Raw genomic sequence first — 18,701 nt, forward strand, 5'->3', positions numbered from 1 at the left:
CACAGGATCGGTGTCCCAGCCTCAAGGGCCGCACTGGGCTGGTAGAAGGGGATTTGAGAGGTGGAGTCAGAAGTGCTTCAGACAAGACCCCGCATTCTTGCCCACCTTCTCCCTGCCCGTCCGATGGAGCCTGGTGCTGCCTGGAAATGACCCTCGGACTTATTTATAAAGGTGTCAGTAGATGGCAGGGAGAGCAGGTACCGGCCAGGCTCACAAGACCAGCGCTGTCACCAACGAGACGTGAAGGAGGCCGGAAGGAGCGTGAGGCTTGGCCAGTGACCAGAGCTGCTCCTCAGAAGCAGGCAGGAGGGGTCAGGAAAGGGACCTGCACCCTCTGATCCCCAGCCCAATCCCGGGGGAAGCCGAAGGGCCTGGAGCCCACTGCCTGGAGCATCCATACAATCCCCACCCCCACTTCCAGGGCAGAAGACAGAGAGGGTGAGATGGATAGGACGTCTGGCCACAGGGGAACTAAGTTCCTCTGGGAAAAAGAAACCACACTTCAACAGCATCACCATGAAAATATTTATTTGTGATAATCATAAGTCAGTAAGACCAGAACAGACAGACACAGCCTCGACAGCGCTGCAAGGGGTTTATGTTTAAAACACATCCACAGGCGCACAGTAGGTGGGGCTGGCAAGTAGAGCACAGGGCTAGTGAAACCATCGCCGGAAGCGCAGGGAGCCCCTCTGGTCCCAGGGTTGTATCATTTCCCCCAGATTCTGGAAGGACAGGGTCGGCACCAACTGGCCTGAGTCAGAGCCTCAGTCCTCCTGCGGGTCCAGGTTTGTAACCGTTGCGGGAAATCCCGAGTAAAATTCTAGAAGTATGCAGCTTTGAAGCCAAAAACATTCAACACGCCACCCACACACGCCTTATCCCTCAAGGGCTGCGTGGAGTGAAGTAGGAATTCACTTCCACCTCCCCAGCATCAACACTGACGTCTCCCATCACCAAGACAATGGTCCCAGGTATTTTTCAGAAATGCACAAATTGCCTCTATCCCCTCTTCACTCTTTGGGGCACACTGAGGGCACTGCTGCCAGGCTCATCCATTCCCTTTGTCTGTCCCTCCTCCATCCTGGTCATGACCCCACTCACCTTCCTTGTGCCGGAAGCTGGGGGCTGGGTGAGAAAGCAACAGTGGTCCAGAACCCGCTGACCCAGCTCTGTATCCTTGGCTGCACAAGGATGAAGGCCCCTGTCTGGGGGGCTCCTGAGCAAAGGGCCCGAGGGCAGTGTGCCCCCTCTGTCTGCCTGATCATGCTGGGCGGAGGGCGGCTCTCGCAGGACAGTGCTGCCCCCGGCCAGGCTGAGTGGCTCATGGCATGTCCTTCCAAGCATGTTTCCTGCTGCAGAAAGTTGGGCTGCTGAGGGGCCAGGAGCATCCTTCACTGCAACCCTGGAGCTTAGGGCCCCTCTCTGAGCACAGGGCTCTGCTCAGCTCTGACAGTGGAGAGCTTTAAAAACGCCTGTTTACTCTGCCAGGAGTTAAAAAGAAAATTCTTAAAAGAACTTTCCATTCATAGAAAGTTTTAAAATATTCTCTAAGCCAGACCTAAAATTACTTGCCAAATGACCAAACGAACACACCCTGTTGTGAGCAAAGACCTCTAGTGAAAGGCAGGAATGTACCTTGTAAGAAAACATTTCTTGATCGGTGTCTTTGCACATTAAGAACAAGATGTCTTGCACCAAGGATGAACTGCTGGAGTCCAGGGGAAGACAGGAGCTAAGGAGAGCTCAAGGTTTTATATAACTGAGACCCTGGGCCATGTGGCAGACTCACTCAGGGCCCCCCTCCCCATGCAGTGAACAGACTACAAATCCTGGTTCTGATCGCCAGACAGGAGAGCCCCTGAAGAAACATCCCTAGAGGGTGGCAGCTGTGTTGCATCACAGGGTGGCGGGCGGGGGCGGAGGGAGTGTGCTGCAGGACCTGTGCCCTCACTGCCCCCTGCTGGCAGAGACCGGAAGGAAGGCAGGACTCAAACCAGAGTGTTAAGTCGCTTTAGTAGTGACTCTGTGCGACACCATGGACTGCAACCCACCAGGCTCCTCTCTCCATGGGATTCTCCAGGCAAGAACACTGGAGTGGGTTGCCAAGCCCTTCTCCAGGGGATCTTCCCAACCCAGGGATCGAACCTGCATCTCTTACATCTCCTGCACCGGCAGGCGGGCTATTTACCACTAGCGCCACCTGGGAAGCCCTCTGAAAACAACAGAGCTGTCTACAAAAGCAGGCTCCTGCTCAGGATGCTCTTGGCTGCAGAAGCTGACACAGACTCAGGTGTGGCAGCTCTGCACAAGGCTGCAAGGCCACACGTGTGCAGTCGCTCGATCCCTGCTTGGTAGGGGACCAGCCTGACTGGCTCTCATGGGCAGACCTGGAGAACATTGCAGGAGGGGGGCGGATTCTTCTGGGGAGAAGACATGCATCCTGACCAAGCAGGCCCAAGTTCAAGGCTTCCTGGCCTCAAGCCATAGACCTGGGCTCCCAGAGGGGAGAAGGCCTGCCTTCTCGAGGGCCAGGGGTCTCTCTGAGTGCCCACGGGCACATCCACCTGCAGCCTCCCTCAGGAAACACGGGAGTCAGCTCTCCAGGGAGTCCGGATGCAGACAGCTACTCGGGTTGATGAGAAGGGAAGCCGCCACCAGCCAGGCAGCGGGAGGTGGTGTGGACCCGAAATGGGTGGGCCTGGGATCTCAGAACTGAGTCTGGGGGCCGCGTGGCTGCCACTCAGACTCAGAAAGCCAGGACCATGTGGCAGCGGCCCTGTGGGCACATACCACTCTGCTCAACGTGCTCCTCTCCTTCTGGCCCAGGCAGGTGCTGGTGGTCCTGAGCAGACCCCTCCCGCAGAGGGGAACCTGAGACCAGGCAGGCAGCCAGGGCGGGTTATTCTGGCATGGAGCACAGCCCAGTTCTGTGGTCACAGGCACGGGCCCCGCCGCCCCACGCAGGTGGTCCCGAGAGGGCGTGTGCACAGTGCGGCCCAGGGGCCTCCAGAAAGAACAGTGTCCGCTCCTCTACGGTGGGAGCTGATGAGTGAACAGGAGGTCCCAGCAATGAGAAGGTCAGGAGCCCAAGACAGGCTCAGCCACTGTGAACTTAAGCATACTCTGAAGACTGGGTCTGACAGATTCAAGGATAACAGAGCATCGTTTTCTACCATCGCTGACACTTCTCACAAAAACAGTGCAGACTAGGCTGGCTACCTCTGCAGGACTTGGCACTGATTCAAGGCTGGCTGAAGAAGAAGGACCATGTTTTGTAATCTGTCTCTAAGGTCTCCAGGAGAAGGTTTGAAATCAACACCCTGGGAATAATAAGCAAGCCTTTCAGGGCCAATAGAGCTCTCATCTTAAATTACTATTTTCTATGTTACTCAACTATAGAAAGTAAAAAAAATTAAAAGGTTAATCTAACTTGGACCCAAACTGTATCAGAACCCACTGCCGCCGGGCACAGGTAAGTTCTGGATGGGAAATTCTGATGAGACAGCCAGGACCTCTGCTGTTGTTGTGACAGATGGACTAGGTTCCCAGGGAAAGGCGCCTGTGATACCCAGGTTCAGCAACATCACGGCAAAGAGCACAATGTGCTTGCGTGGGGAGGTTGGAGGTGGTTCTCCCAGAAGCTAAGGGTCTCCCTGTGGGTCCCGAGTGCCCAGACACTCCCGGGAGCCCCAGTTTCCTTCTTCTAGTGCCCCGGCTCTCCTCCCAGCTGTGGCTTCATAGTTCCAGCAGACAGAAGAGCTCACGGTTTTACCGGTGGAACAGTTCTGATTGTTCTGTGCATGATCCTGAGAATTAAGAGCTAAACCCACAGTGGGGGCCAGGACCAACAAGCACACTGTTTGCCAACTGCATTTTTCTTTAACTTCACGGTGCACACAAAACAAGCTGCTACCCCCAACACCATATTTTGGGGGAGGGTTTTCACCATCTTGTTGAGATATCAAGTTTCTTGCTTACAAGTGTATGTCATCTTACACTTGCTCTCCCTAAGTTTTTTTTTTTTTTCTTTTTTTTAAAAAAAAAAACAGGAAACAAAAAGAAAGAAAGAAAAAAAGATTTCCCATGGGCTGGCAGTGTGGCCATCTCCGAGCTCTAGTTGGCAGGGACTGTCTTTTCCACGAAAGGCTCCGTGAAGGCCAGAGCCCTGTGGGACTATGGTGGGTCCCTGGCTGCCCTACTGGGGGGCTGTCCCTCACCAGGTCTTCCTGCTCCTCCTAGGCCAGTGGGTGCTGCAGGGACCAGGAACCAGGACAGGGACACATGCCCTGACCCACTGACCCACTGGCCACTGCAGGGAGCTGAGAACCCTGACCCTGTACACAGAACTAATGCCCGAGTTACAACATTCAGAACATGAGCGGAGCTGGGAAGAAAGATGAGAGAGGGTACAGAGTCCAGGGGAGACCAGCCTGCCTTCACCCGGGGGCATCTTCAACACAGGGAATAAGGTGGCCCCTGAGGCGGTGAGCATCCTGGAGACAGAGGCCCAGCCTCAGGAGAGGTCCTGCCTGTGGGGCCGGGGCTGCCCTAGGAGAGCCTGCTTCCCCAGGGATGCCTATCTGGGCCCCGACATCCTGTGGTCTCTCTGTTTCCCTCCAGGCTGTGGGCTTCCGAGAGATGCAAACCCCACAGGCCCCAGAGTTGGGGGTGGGCTCTGAGCATGGGGACACCCTGCCAGGATCCACGCTGGGGGAGGGTCCTCAAAGTTCTGGGCGGGAGCTGGGGAGGTGACCCAAGCAGGGGACGAGGGGACTGGTGTCAGGGCTTGTGCCCCACCCACAGTGGGGAGGGGCGGAGCTGCGCCTTGCTTCCTGGCACCCGGAGGGCACAGGAGAGCGAGGGCAGGGGGAGAAGAGAACTGGGGGTGGAGTTGCACACACCAGCGGGGGGCGGGGCAGGTGCCCACCTCTGCCCCTGGACACATCTGTCACCAGCAGTGGGCGGCAAGTACACACACAGCATGCGACTGACCGGCTTGACCATAAGGAGCCTGAAGACCCACAGGCGCCCTCAGCCACACACCAGCCTCTGTCCCACGGGGGCGCCTAGGGATGCTGAGTTACACGGCCGCCCCCCTTCCTGAAACACGAGAGATGTGCAGATGTCCGGGGTCTTGGGAAGGTCCCTGCCAAAGTGACTGTGCAGCGTTTGTGCGTCCGGGCTTCAGGAACTCGTTCATACCAAGAACAGAAGCGGAGACCCTGAAACCCCCGGGGGCTGCCCTGCAGCAAAGCAAGAGGCAAAACATTCTGAACAGGGAACACAGAGGTGAGCTCAGAGCAAGGATAAAGACATTTACATCATTTTTCTGGACATGAACACTAACTCCTGACTCGCTGCGAGAGGCGGACCCTGTGGTCTCCCTGGGCCCCGTGCTCAGGAAGGGGACACGCCATGTGCCCCAAGCCAGCCCGGGGCCCAGAGACCTGAACATGGAGCTGGTTTTCCAGGAACCTTGGAGGAGGGGAACTGGGGGTCCCAAATTACAAATCTCTGTGATCATTTTGTTATTTTTAAAAAGCACAACTGGCACATTTTCACAATTAAGACCAGTGAATGCTGGACACTCACGAAAGAAAAAAAATACCAAGTTTCAGTCACACCTCTAAGGCAGACGTTACATTTTTCACAAGGGCGGAAACGGAGACACCTAACACTGGGCGTGACGGAGGCGGGTTCGCGTGGCTCTCACAGCACCGTGGCCTGGACGACGATCTCGGGGCTCTCAATGTCCTTCTTGCTCTGCACCATCCTCAGCTCCAGCTGGGCGGGGCTGGGTTTCACTCCTTCCCCAGACTTGGCTGCAGGACAAGCGGAGCATTGAGGACAGGGCCAGGGCGGGGCAGGGGGAGTGTCATTCCGAACTTCTCTCTTCCTTCCCTTTGCCTTTGGGGTGAGCCCCCAAGGCTCATCCCTGAATGTCCATCTCAGCAGGGATGGACATGCTGCTCCACCATGCTGCCCCTCCCTAGCCCTGAAGGCCCTGGCCAGGGAGACAGCGGGAGCCTCGGCCCTGCATGACGCTGCCCCACACCTTGCCCTCCCGCCGGCCTGCCAGGCCTACCTTTTGCATACTTGATGGTCCGCTGCAGAACGTGGTGCATAGCTGACACGGTCTTCTCACAGGCTACCTGCAGGGAGGGGAGGACACTGAGCCCTGCCCACACAGGGCGCTCTGCCCCCAACCCCCATGCTGCCCGGATGGACACTGCCCACCAACAGGGCGCTAGCTCCACGATCACACACTTCCCCCACCAAGAGAGCAGAGCAGAGAGGACTGTGCGCTAAACAGGCCGCAGGCAAGTGTCAGGACTGCCTGGCACGTAGTAGGTGCTTAATAAGCATTTTGAGAATGAATCTGTTATAAAGAATGTACACAGGAAAGAGCCCCTGCCCCAGGCTGGCCAGAGTCCCTGCGTGCTGGCCTTTCACAGTTAAAGACAGGGCTCAGCAGTACCAGGTAGGCAAGCAGACTCCCTCCCTGACAGTGGGATCTGGGCTGAGCTGAACTCAGGCTCGGCAGGGGGCAGCCCCATGAGGCCTCGGTCTAGGCATCGGGCTTCCAGCGGGCAGTGAGGCAGGGTCTGAGCTCACCCTCTGCCCTCCAGGGAGGAAGGAGGAAGAGGAACAGAAGAATGTTGGCTTGGAGTCACCGCACTCACCCAAGCCTTGCAGGTGATGGGAAGGGCCCTGTATGTCACAACACCAACCGGGGCACCCAGCCATGCTGACCACCAGGGAGGGTACACACATGCCCCCAGTGAAGGAGGGCAGTGCAGACGGAGGTCAAAGGACACAGTTGTGACGCCTCTGCCTGACCACGCAGCACACAGCAAGGATGCCATCCCCCAGGTTACCAACCCAGTCTTGCAATTGCTTGCCTGGCTAGCACACAGAGGCACTGCAGACATTCACACACCAAGTTGGTGGAGGGACAGACAGGGGACATTCCGTAGGAAGAGATGGGTCTCCAGCAGGTCTGACCGCAGGGACTGTGTTCTGGGATGCCCTGCCCCTGGATTTCCCTCCCTGGGATGCTTGTGGACCTTGAGTTGCTCAGGCCGCAACTCCTGTGTCCCCACGAAGCCCTGAGATTTCACTGGGCTCAGGACCCCCCGTGAGTTGACCCGGCCAACTCCAGCATCTTAACGTCCTGTCCCCTTTGTGCCCCGCTGACCTTGAGGTTGTTGGGGTGCTTGTGTGTCCACGCCAAGAGCATGGCAGCGAAGAGGTCCCCAGTCCCCACGAAGACCGCGTCCACCTTGTGCGTCTCCATGCGGATGCGCTGCGTCACCACAGAGCCGTCAGGAGCCCCTGGGGGGAGAGTCCAGCATCTGGGGCCCCAGATCCTCCGCCGGCAGAGGCCCCGCAGTGTGGCCTGGGAACTGGCCAGCCTGCCCCTGCACAGTGTCGGGGGCTCAGCCCGCCTGGATCCCCACGCTCCCCAATGACCGCCCCTCCCAAGTGAGAAAGTGAGGGAGTGGAGCCCCAGAGGGCTACACAGTCAGAGCGGCCTGTGGGGGACAGTGCGCAGCCTGAAGACGAGGGGCCAGCACATGCCGGGCTGGTGCAGCAGGAGCCGCGGGAGATTCAGAGCTGTAGGGACCACGTGGACTGGCTGGAGTAGGGCTGCGTGTGCGGGCGTGTGTGCATGCGCGTCTGCGAGTGTAAGTGTCCTTTCGCACAGACAGAAAGCCATGCGTGTGGGACTGCTCTCTGGGCCAGTGAGGTGACCACAGGCTTCTGTCGTTTTACGCTGTGGCAGCGTAATTAAAATACCGACACGGCAGAGTGTGAGACGAACTCCCAGTGATGTCAACACCAGGACCAGCTCCGAGGTCAGGTGGGGTGAGGGTGGGGAGATGCCTGGTTTCCCTAGCAGCTGGGCTCCAGCTGGCTGGTCCCCGTGACCCTGGAGTCTGTTAAGAGGGGACGCTATCCAATACTGTGCTACCAGCTTGGCAATGGACACGGAGCACTGCGTGGTGACCCTGGGGAAGCGGTCAGCACCCCACGCTCACTGGATCCCAATCACAGAAACCTCTCCTGATTCTGTTTCCCATCTGGTCTTGGAAGAAGAAAGGTGTTGGGAAGAGAAAGCTGGCCAGTGCCGAGTCAGGCAGGATTTTCTCTCCACAGAACCCAGCCTCGGAAGCCTCCAGGGACCTGCAGCAGGAGGGAGCGCAGCGCCGGGTGGGGACCTACGTGTCCTCTGGCTCCCCAGCGCCATCAGGTAGTCACTGCCCCTCGGGGACAGCAGGTCCGAACTGGTGATGACCACCGTGTCCGGGCCCATGGAGTGCAGCATGTCCATCACCTGCCAGACACAGGGAGCGCATTAGCCACGCCCCAGCCGCAGCCAGGGAGCTGCCCCCACCGCCCCCTCATACCCTTCAGACTTAGAGTCTGGGTGGGAGGGAGGCAGAGGCTGAGAATGTGCGAGCCACACCATGGCCTCGCCCAATGCCCCCGACACTCCCAGTACCCCGTACTGACCGCTTGGCCAGGTCATAGCGGTATCCCAGTTCCCCACCCCCACCCCGAGCTTCAAGTCCAAGGGTGCACGCCTGTCAGCCCCCACCCTGCACCCAACCTGTGCCCAAACCCTGGAGGGAGCCAACCCGCCAGGCCATGGTCCTCCCATCTTCCCTCACCAGGGCTCTGGGGTGGCAGAAGCCATGCCTGGCAACCTCCAGGCAACAAGAGATTCCACCCCGTCCGTCCTGGGAAGCTTCAAACTCATCTTCTACTCATTCAACAGACACATACGCCCTTCCTCCCCAGCAGCACACGCACTGGGGGCACCGTGCAGCAAAGTGCAGCTAAGCCAGAGTGGATGGAGGGGAGCGGGCAGGGCTCATGCCAGGTGGGAGGAAGCGACCACTACTGACCCAGCAGGGCCTGCGGCAGGGGAGGCCGCCAGCCAGAGGGTCGTGTCCTAATGAGGAATGGACATCCTGTCTTCCCCATGCCAATGCCTCAGTGCAGCATGGGTTAGCCCGCGGGTGGGGGCCTGGCCAAGCAGACTCTGGGAGATGAGTCCTCTGCCACACACACACACCTGTGCACCCAGAGCACACCCATCTGCATGCACCTACACACTATACTCTCAGACACACAACACATGCACATACCCCAAATGTACGCATACTCTCCCCATACACTACGCGTACACACCCTGAAGGCACGCACAGAATCACAGCACCGCAAGGGGCCATGCCGTCAACACAGCACCCCTGCCCCTGGTACCAGAAATGTCCTCTAGTTCCCAAGGCAGGCCAGTGAGATGGGGTCATCCTGACACCCCTGGCCACTCAAAACAAGACTCTCAAAGCAGCGAAGGGGTTCCTTCCGCCCCGCTCTCCTGCACCAGCGAGCCCTCTGCCTATCGGGGAAACACACACACAGCCACGGGTCCAGGTGTGACCACGACTGGCCGCCACCAGCTCTGGCCCAGGGCCCTGGCTCCTTTGAGCGTGTTTCCTGGGCTGTGAAGTGAGCACAGCCTCTGAAAAGGCCCAGAGTGGAAGGTGTGAGGCCCTGGAGGCCCTGGTGCTCTGCACACTCAGCCCAGGGGTGGTAAGCCCCACCTAAAGCAGAATCCTGGCAGGAGACCTATGGACCTGAGCAAGTCCTGAGGGAAGGTTGAAAAGAACTCTGAAGAAATCTCACCCAGGGCTGCAGGGAAGCCCAGCCCCCACTTCCTGTCTGGACTCCCAACTGCGGACTCCAGAAACCCCAGCCAGCCCCCGAGGGACAAATCCACTCTGTGCAAAAAATCTTCACCCTCATTGTGTGCACACACCTCCACGCACTCTCACCAAGTGCACACAGATGGGACACACCCTGTAGATACACACAGAGACTGGGGTGATGCTCACAAGCCTGGGGATGCCGAAGACTGCTAGTCACCTCCAGAGGGTAGGGGACAGGCTGGAAGGGGTTCTCCTGCAGAACAGACAGAACACGGCCAGCCCACCGTGTTCTTCTGACCCAGAAGTCAGAGCAAACTTCTGTCCTTCTAAGGCACCCTTTCTGCAGCACTTCGGGACGGCTGCCCTGGACCCTCCTATGGGGACAGCTGTGATGAGCAGTGGAGGCACCCAGAGCCAATAGACACTAGGCTGCCCATGACCAACAAGTGGCTGAAACAGCATTTACAACGTGTCCCTGGCTGGCTGATGGGAAGCTGGATGCTGGCCATGAGGGCGCCCATCTCCCATGCCTGAGGGCAGGTGGCTGTCCACCCCACCACAAGCAGGGCTATCCATCCCATGCCAGGTTCAGGAAGGTCTCCTTACCTCCAAAGCTTCTTCCTGGCTGTGGATCTTTCTCCCAGTCAGCAACCTGGAAGACAGGCAGGCACAGGTGAGCCACTGCTTCCCCGGAGCCCACCTGTAAGAGTCTGGGGCTCTGGTGCACTGGTGACCCCTCCTGCCCACTGGGAACTGACTTGGCATCTGCCAGCCATCAAGGATCAGGTGGATACCATGTCTGGGGTTTGACTCATATTACTGAGTCAGCTTTAAAAGGGACTCATTAAAAAAAAAAAAAAAGGGGACTCATAAGTCACAGGGGGTGGTGAAATCCCAGATTATGGTTGATGACTGCATGTTAACAATGAGGAATGGCAGCCAGGCATGGTCACAGCAGAGTGCCCGTGAGGGTGGCCAGCGTCCACACAGTCAAACAGCTGTAACCTTGGTTTGCTACATTCACACGAGCCACCAACCACCAGGGACAGCTGAGCGAGCCGCCATCCCTCAGGATCGGCTGGTCCTGGTCAGGGAACCCCAGTCCCCAAGAATCCAGGAGCCCCATCCCTACTTTAAGGGGCGGTCTCGGAGCCCGAGGGGCTGTGGCTGATGGTCCAACAGAGCTGGACACTATGGGAACCCACTCACTGAAGCGCTTAGCCAGGCCCCACAGGCCAGGAGCCTACTTGTCACTCCCTGGGCACCTGGCTCCCCCAGTCATCGGGGGTAGCAGGGTGGGACATCCAAGGAAGACCCCTGGACACAGGACACTGGGCAGGGAGTCGGCACAGTCCTTTGAACCTCATGTAGAGATTTAGGACACGGGCTTCAAAGCTCCAGGGGGGAGCCTGCATCAGCTGCTGTGGGCTCTCCATCCCGTAGGCTGTTGTCAGGCTCTTCAGGGCACCTCTGTCCCTTCCTGTCCCCAAGAGGCGCCTGCTGTTCGGGAACATGGCTGGGGGTCAGCATGACCTCAGGGAGTCAGGGTGAGAAGACTAACCACTGCGGCTGATGAGTGGCACCCGCCCTAGCGCTCAGTTGGGCCGGTGGCTCCCCGACATGGGAGGACCTGCCCCGCACACTGGGACCGCTCCGGCTCGGTCCCTGTCACTCTCCCCAAGGGGTAGGGGCCTGATGGCCCCGGGCTGGTTCCGGGGACTTACTCAGCCTCAAACTGGTTGGGGGTGATGATGTCTGCGACGGGTACCACCTTCTCTCTGTAAACGGGGAGGAGGTCATCGGGGACGTACTGTGGGGAGAAGACAGAGCAGGCTGATCCGTGGGAGCAGGGGCGGGACCTGGGGTGAGGGGGGCAGGCTGACCCATGGGGGTGGGGGCAGGACAACTTAGGGGGCTCGTGCTGCAGGGACCCCAAGGCAGGGCTGGGAGAGCCCTTCCATCCTGATGATCCAGGTCAGGTCCCCACCGGCGGCTCTCCACCCCATCTCCATGAGGACACCACCCACTCTACCCCTGGTCAGGGGCCGGAGCCCAGGCCCATTGCCAGCTGGCGTGTCATTGGTGGGCTAAAGTGACTTCTATGGTTTTAAATGGTTGCGGGGGGTGGCAGGGAGTCAAAAGGAAACCAGTACTTCGTGACTGAAGGCAAAAGAAGGGGGCAGCACAAAGTGAGATGATTAGTCAGCATTACTGACTCAATGGACACGAGTCTGAGCAAACTCCAAGAGATGGTAACGGACAGGGAAGCCTGGCGTGCTGCAGTCCATAGGGTCGCAAAGAGTCGGACACAACTTAGTGACTGAACAACATTTTGTGACACATGAAAACTAGAGCAAATTTAAGCTCAAGTGTCCACACCTAAAATCTGATTAGAAAACAGCCACATTCATCCTTTTGCAAATTATCTGTGGCTGCTTGAGCTACAACAAGGACGCATGGCCCTAAAACCCCTGCTCTCGGGCCTCCACAGAACCCCCTCTGCCAGCCCCGCTGCTCCTTCCTGACAGGGCAGCCTTCAGGTCTGCAAGCAGCATCTCACCCAGGTAGACACCGAGAAGGCCCTGGTGCCCAGCCCCGCTGACCTCCCCTGAACACGCGAGGACGCACTAACCATGGCGCCTTCTCCATTGCGCTGGTCTCCCATCACGGGGTCGCACACTGTGGACACAAAAGTGCACCTTAGCAGCAAACCTGCGGCTGTCCAGAGGGGCCCCCAGGCTTGTTTGGTTAAGTTCCACTCACGCAGCTAAAACAGGAAAAGTGCACTTCCCTGGAGGCCCGGTGGTTAAGAATCTGCCTGCCAGTGCAGGAGACATGGGTTCAACCCCTGGTCCAGGAAGATCCCACATGCTGTGGAGCAACGAAGCCTCTGCACCACAACTACAGAGCCTGTGCTCCAGAGCCCGGGAGCGAAGCTACTGAGCCCACGTGCCTCAACTACTGAAGCCCGAGGGCCTTACAGCCCGTGCTCCACAACACAAGCCCACCGCAATGAGAAGCCTGAGCAGCGCAACCAGCAGCCCCCATGTGCTGCAACTAGAGAGAGCCTAGGCGCAGTGACGGCCTGGCACTGCCAAACACAAATACATATTTAAAAAAATAAAACGGGAAAAACATAGCACCCCCATCCTCATTTTCCTCTTTACCTGGCATTTTACATTTTCTGTCGGGGCCCCACCGGGGGAGTCTCTCATCCTAACCCCCCAGGGACAGGGTGGTCTCACATACCCACCCAACCTGACATTGATCACAGCCTCTCTCATGCGCCCCAGACCGACACCAGATTCATGGTGAAGATGCCTTTCAGGCTCCTGTCTCTGGAGGCCCAGCTGGGGGCACCCGGAAGGAAGAGGACCCCAGCGCCTACCATACACGAGCCTGGGGTTCTGCTGCTTCAGCTCTTGCACGATGTCCACCACCATGGCCAGGAAGGACTTGTCCCGTGTGTAGCCTTAGGGAGGGACACAGACTCTTGTCACCAACCACGGCAGAGGAGACCCAGCGCCATCACACCTACCTGCCTGGAGAGTGGTAGGCAGAGCCCAGATCTGCCGCCGAGACAAGCGTCCCAACTGCAGGCACCCAGGGGACATGGGCCATTTCCTGGGAGACATGCTAACTTTTACAGGAGAGGAAGAACCCATGGGTTGAAGGAGCAGCACTTTCCTTCCTCCCCTCCACTTTACAGAATAAGCATGTTCACATCTCACCACGTGTATAAATAAACGCAACTACGTGGGATTACACACCAGATGCCAGCACGTCGCTCACAGGAGTGTTTTCACCTCTGACCCTTTCCCAACACTGTACTTGTCCCCAGCCATGGGCACGGGGATCCCGGTGTGGAGATGTGGCACAGCCAGGACCCCCAAGGTCACTACCCGGATGTGGCAGTCACGAGGGCCCCACTGAGCTCCTCCTGGAGGCATGACCATCCCTCCTTGCGGGTGGCAGGAGAGGGAGCAGCTGGGTTGGGGTGCTCTGGGTCTCCCACCAGCCCACCTGGGCGGGAGGCAGGCCTGGTTCCCTGTCCATGCCCCTGGGCTCACCCGTGAGCACGTAGTCATACTGATTCACGCTATTCAGCTTCAGCCCGTCGTACAGCTCCTGGAGCTCGTCTGAATTCAGCACTTGGCCCTTCCAGTGTGAGTAGCCTGGTGGGGGTGGGGTAGGGGGCAGAGCAGACCACGTGAGGCCCCAATGCTGCGTGAGGTCACCAGGGCACAGAGACTCGGCAGGTCCCCCCACAAAGCACATCCTGGGGTTATCACTGAGTCGAGGGCCCACCTGCCCTTCCAGTGCAGTGAGGACCACTCAGCAGCCCCTAAGGACACCTGTGCTGCCTGCGTCGCACTGACAGGTGGGACGCAGGGCTGCGTGATTTCTGCCCGTCCTTCAGTGGGGCACCTGGGGGCGGCCCCACAAGTCACGGTCCCCAGCGTTGCCAGACTCTGCTGTGTGCGTCTCCTATCCAGGCCAAGTGGCCTGAACAGTCACCTGGGCACCCTGGCAGGTAGGAACTTCTTACATCCCTGCTCCCATCCAAGGTGAGCTGAAACCTATCCAAGTCTCAGGCCAAATCCTGACTGAGAGTCAGACATGAACTGGAAAGAGGCTGCAGCCTGGGTTCTTGGCCTGACAGGCACCCAGGTGAAGCTGCTACCCAGGCAGGCAGTGGGCCCTCACCTGGTCACCCACCAAGGACACCCCGCAGTCCACCCATGGCAAGTTTGTCCCTGGCAGCCCTAATGCCAAGAGGTACCCCTTGAATGGATGAGTTTCTAAAGACATAAGGTAGAGCCTCGGGAGGCCTGATTTCTGCAAGAACAGAGTTGAGTACCGACCACAAGAGGCAGACCATAAGTACAGGACCAGCTGTGGGCCTGGCGAAGGGGCTGCAGGGCTCTCTGTGTGTGCGTCGGGGGAGGCCCTGGCCACTGCAGAGCAGCCTCTGAAAAAGCACATAGGGAAACGCCCGACGACCCATCAGCTGTTCTCCAGGAAAGCACGGCCTCTGGTGGATCCCCATTCACGGGTCAGGAGGGGAAGGAGCAGGGAGGGTCCTGAGACAAGGTGACCCATCCCTCACCAGGCTGTCCCCACAGGTTCTGGTTCTGCTAAGAGCCAGCAGCCCTGGCTGGATCCCGACAGGTGTTGCTGCCACAAAATTCCATGGTCCGGGTGGGAGGAACCACAGTCACTCCCGACCCGTGGTTTTCCGAACATCCTTCCAGACAGGGTGGGTTGTTTGTTGTGGTTCTTGTTGTGCAGATCTTATGGGATCTCAGGTCCCAAACTAGGGACTGAACCCGGACACTTGGCAGTGAAAGCACGAAATCCTAACCAGTGGACCACCAGGGAATTCCCGACATCGTGGGGCTTGACCCCACAGCATGTGTACCGCATTCTTGTCCGAGGACTGCTGTGATCGAGAACCACAGGCCCCTGCGGTCCTCGAGGCCAGAATGCAGGATCGAGGTGTTGCAGGGCCGGCTCCTCCTGCATCCTCACGTGGTCATCTGTGTGTGTGTCTGTGTCCTGATCTCAAGGACACCACTCAGATGGGAGCAGGGCCACCCCAGTGACCCCACTTACCTTTAACTACCTCTTTAAAGGCCTCATCTCTAAACAGTCACATTTGAGGTTCCAGGAGTCAGGACCTTGACAGGTGAATTGAGGGGACACACTGCAGTCTGTGACACGCAAGTCAGCCCCTGCAGGGTCTCAAACACCCCTTACTCCCACCCGGGAGGCCAGCTTCCTAACGAGACGAGAAGGTTCAGGCTCACAACATTCAGAAGGCATCCCTCCCACCCTCCACAACCCCGCCTCCTGCCACAGCCCCTATCCCTCCCCTCCTAACTCAGGAGACCCTTCAGACCCTTCTGAAAGATGGGCACTGGGGTCCTCCATCCATCCCACTCAACTTACAATTTACAAATGAAAGAAACCGCAGAGGCTGACCCCAAGGGTCCCAGCTCCGCCCTGAGCACCTGATCCTGCCCCCCAGGGGGGGATACCACCAGGCTGGCAGCGGATTACAACCACAATCACACTCTGAACTCTACGTGCTGGACGGCTGGCCTGCCTCACCCACCAACCTCCAGCCCCGTCCAGTTCCTTCCAGCCGCGGCCCAAGGGCTAGGATAGCACGTAACAGGAAACCCCTGCTGAAGGAGCAACCAGAGAATGCTGGCCGCAGGCAGGGGCTGCCCTGGAGGGGAGGCTTAAAGTCTAAGCCAAACTGGCTCTTTTACTTTAAAAACAAACAAAAAGAAAAAAGCAAAAAAGAGGGCGGAAAACCTATAAGCTCTGGGGAGGTTCACTGGACTGACAACTTCTGGGGACGCGTCCAAATGTCACTGTGCCCAGTACACTGGGGGAAGCAAGGGCAGGAAAGGCTTTTTACTCAAAGCGGTATGTTCTCCATCTGAACCCGGCATGGTTCCTCCTCCATAGATGTCTGTTACCCCCTCCCACCAAGAACCAGGCACCTTTCCGCATATCTGATGCTGGGCCACCTGCCAGAGCTTCTGGGACGTTCTGTGCTCTGAGATTCCGTCTGGGTTCATAGTAACTTCAAAGAAGGGACGTGGCGACATTTCCAAGAACTGAGAGGCTTTGTCCCCCTGACGCCATTAACTTAGGGCAGGGTGGCTCCGAGGCCACAGGGCCCTCACCTGATGTCTCAGGGGCTTTCCAAGGGCCGAGACCTCACGAACCTGAGCCAGCAACCCCACGGGCTGTCCTTGTGTCCCCGTACACAAAGAGACACACTCACATGGGCTCCCCGAGGCTCGGGGTCTTAATAGAGAAAGCCAGAATCTTCTCTCCTCCTAATACCATCGGGGCCCGGTGGGGTTCCTGGGCACAAGGCCTTTCGCTGCCCCTATCTCTTTGATTATAGAAAACAGCCTTCACTCAGCCTCCATGACCTTCTGAGTTCCAATGGGCAGACTCAACCAGTTGTTCACATTACGGAAGGGAGGGGATGCGAGACCAGGAAGAAACAGTCAAGAGCAGCCTTGGGCAAGGTCCTGTTTCTCCATCGCAGAGTACACACAACAATGTCTCCGAGCTGTTTTGCAGACACTGAAAGCCACTCCAGGTGGGAAAAGTTAGCAATTAACCGTGGTATGCTGCCCACAAGCAAGTAGACCCCAGACCAGCTGCACCTGAAGGGTGATGATGTTGGCTCCTACGTACCTCACCACCCACCCCTCAGAAGACTGTCGAGCTGATCGCTCCCTCTTTTACTATGAAACTTGTCACTGTCTTCCCCAAGTTGGGACACTGGGTTTTGAGGGCATGAGCCCACTGTGTGCTCCTTTGCCTGGCAAAGCAATAAAGCTCTCCTTTTCTACTTCACTCAGAACTATCTCTGAGGTTTGATTCGGCACCGATGTTCAGAGAAGCTGAGCTTGCGGCAGTGCTCCAGCCCACAGTGTCACCCAAGTGGGGGGCTCCTCTGAGCAGGTGCCTGGATCACCAACCTCAACTCAAGGAGGAAACTGGGGACTAGACGGCACATCACCTGCCTGGGTCGTCCAGCCACCAAACCAGCTGAGCTGATTTAAACATGGAGCTGGCAAACTCACCCCACCTCATGCTCTATTTCCTGTCTGTAAGATGAGAGGGGCAGCCCCCCGAATCTAAGGGACCACTTCCCATGCCCACACCCGGCTCTGCCAGGATGGCTGAGACCAACGCCTTACCTGTGTGGTTTGAAAACTGGACAGAGTTCACCGCATCGACCTCAAACCCCAAAACCTGCAAGATGGACAGAGAAAGAGCGGGCATAAGAGCTGGCGGGCATGCACTGACACACAGCAGGTGCCTGACGCGGCCTGGGGCAGGCAGGAGGGTCTCCGACCTGGAGAACAGGAGGAGGGTCTCCCCAGGGCAGCCTCGGCACCCACAACTGCAGGGATGAGCATGGAGGTGACAGGGAGGGTGGGGAGCAGCCATCCAGAAAGGCCGAGGCTCAGAGGCCACGGCCCACCTGCTGGAACTGCCACCAGATGAAAATGCTCAGAGACCAGCACGGGATCCATCTGTTTAAACACAAAGAGGGCAGTCAAGCCCTCTCTGCTGAGGCCCCCACCTGGATGGGGGGACAAGGCCGAGGGCTTCCACTCCCTCCCCGGGAGCCTGGCTTGTAGCCTCTGCATTCTGCAGGTCAGCTGCGGAGAAAGGCGCCCGGCTGGGTCCCAAGATCCAGAGACAATTCAGCCACAGACCTGCTCCCAGACAACAGGGACCCCACCCCACTGGGCCAGCCTCACTGGCCCCAGCTCAGGTCACCCGGCCACTGCTGGGGCTTGGACGCCCATCTGCGTCACCAGCCCCTCCAGAGCTCTGGGGGCACAGCGGGTAAGGGAGGCGAGGGTGGGTTCTGGTGCCTGGCACCCGCCCGCATAAGGTCAGAGGGACCGCCTGTCTGCCTGGAAGGTCCCTCCTCCTCTCCTGGACTTGCCTGACTGCCCTCTATGCTCCCTACCTTCTACAGGAGGTCGAGATCCCAGGCTCCCTCCTCCTCTCCTGGACTCGCCTGACCCCCCTCTATGCCGCCCCTACACACAGGAGGTCAAGACCCTGTGCAGCCTCCTCCTCTCCTGGGCTCACCTGACCCCCCTCTATGCCCCCTCTCTCCCTACCCCCCTTCTACAGGCGGTCGAGACCCCATGCTCTGGGGCTGGCAGCACAGAGCAGGGTCTGATAAGGGGTCACGTGTTCACCAGACACACCACTCATGACACTCTCATGAGCCCCTCACTCTGCACCCCAGCCCCGGTCCCCAGTCCCCTCCCTATGCCCAGCCAGGTCTCAGCTGGGAGGTTCACTTCCACCAGCAACCCCAGCAAAGAAGCCACACCGGGGGAAGCGAGAAGATGGCGCCCTGCAGGGTGGGCAGTGTGGCAGACAGTGTGAGGGGCCCCGGGAGTCGGGTGCTTGTCCCTG

At 58.4% G+C, this 18,701-nt stretch overlaps 1 protein-coding gene across 1 annotated transcript in view; it reads right to left on the reverse strand.

The window, feature by feature from the left end:
• Positions 1-511: 511 nt before the first annotated feature.
• PDXK (pyridoxal kinase) overlaps positions 512-18,701 on the reverse strand; it is a 30,423-nt gene continuing 12,233 nt past the window's right edge. Inside the window, exons 2-11 of the mRNA XM_040266986.1 lie at positions 17,456-17,510; positions 13,790-13,894; positions 13,108-13,191; positions 12,352-12,398; positions 11,444-11,529; positions 10,326-10,371; positions 8,230-8,341; positions 7,202-7,338; positions 6,089-6,155; positions 512-5,825 (exon numbers count right to left, since the gene is read on the reverse strand). Coding sequence (XP_040122920.1) covers positions 5,713-5,825; positions 6,089-6,155; positions 7,202-7,338; positions 8,230-8,341; positions 10,326-10,371; positions 11,444-11,529; positions 12,352-12,398; positions 13,108-13,191; positions 13,790-13,894; positions 17,456-17,510 — 852 coding nt within the window. The 3' untranslated portion in view covers positions 512-5,712. The remainder of the gene's footprint in view (positions 5,826-6,088; positions 6,156-7,201; positions 7,339-8,229; positions 8,342-10,325; positions 10,372-11,443; positions 11,530-12,351; positions 12,399-13,107; positions 13,192-13,789; positions 13,895-17,455; positions 17,511-18,701) is intronic.

Source organism: Oryx dammah, unplaced genomic scaffold, assembly GCF_014754425.2.
Source record: "Oryx dammah isolate SB20612 unplaced genomic scaffold, SCBI_Odam_1.1 HiC_scaffold_2, whole genome shotgun sequence".
Lineage (NCBI taxonomy): Eukaryota > Metazoa > Chordata > Mammalia > Artiodactyla > Bovidae > Oryx > Oryx dammah.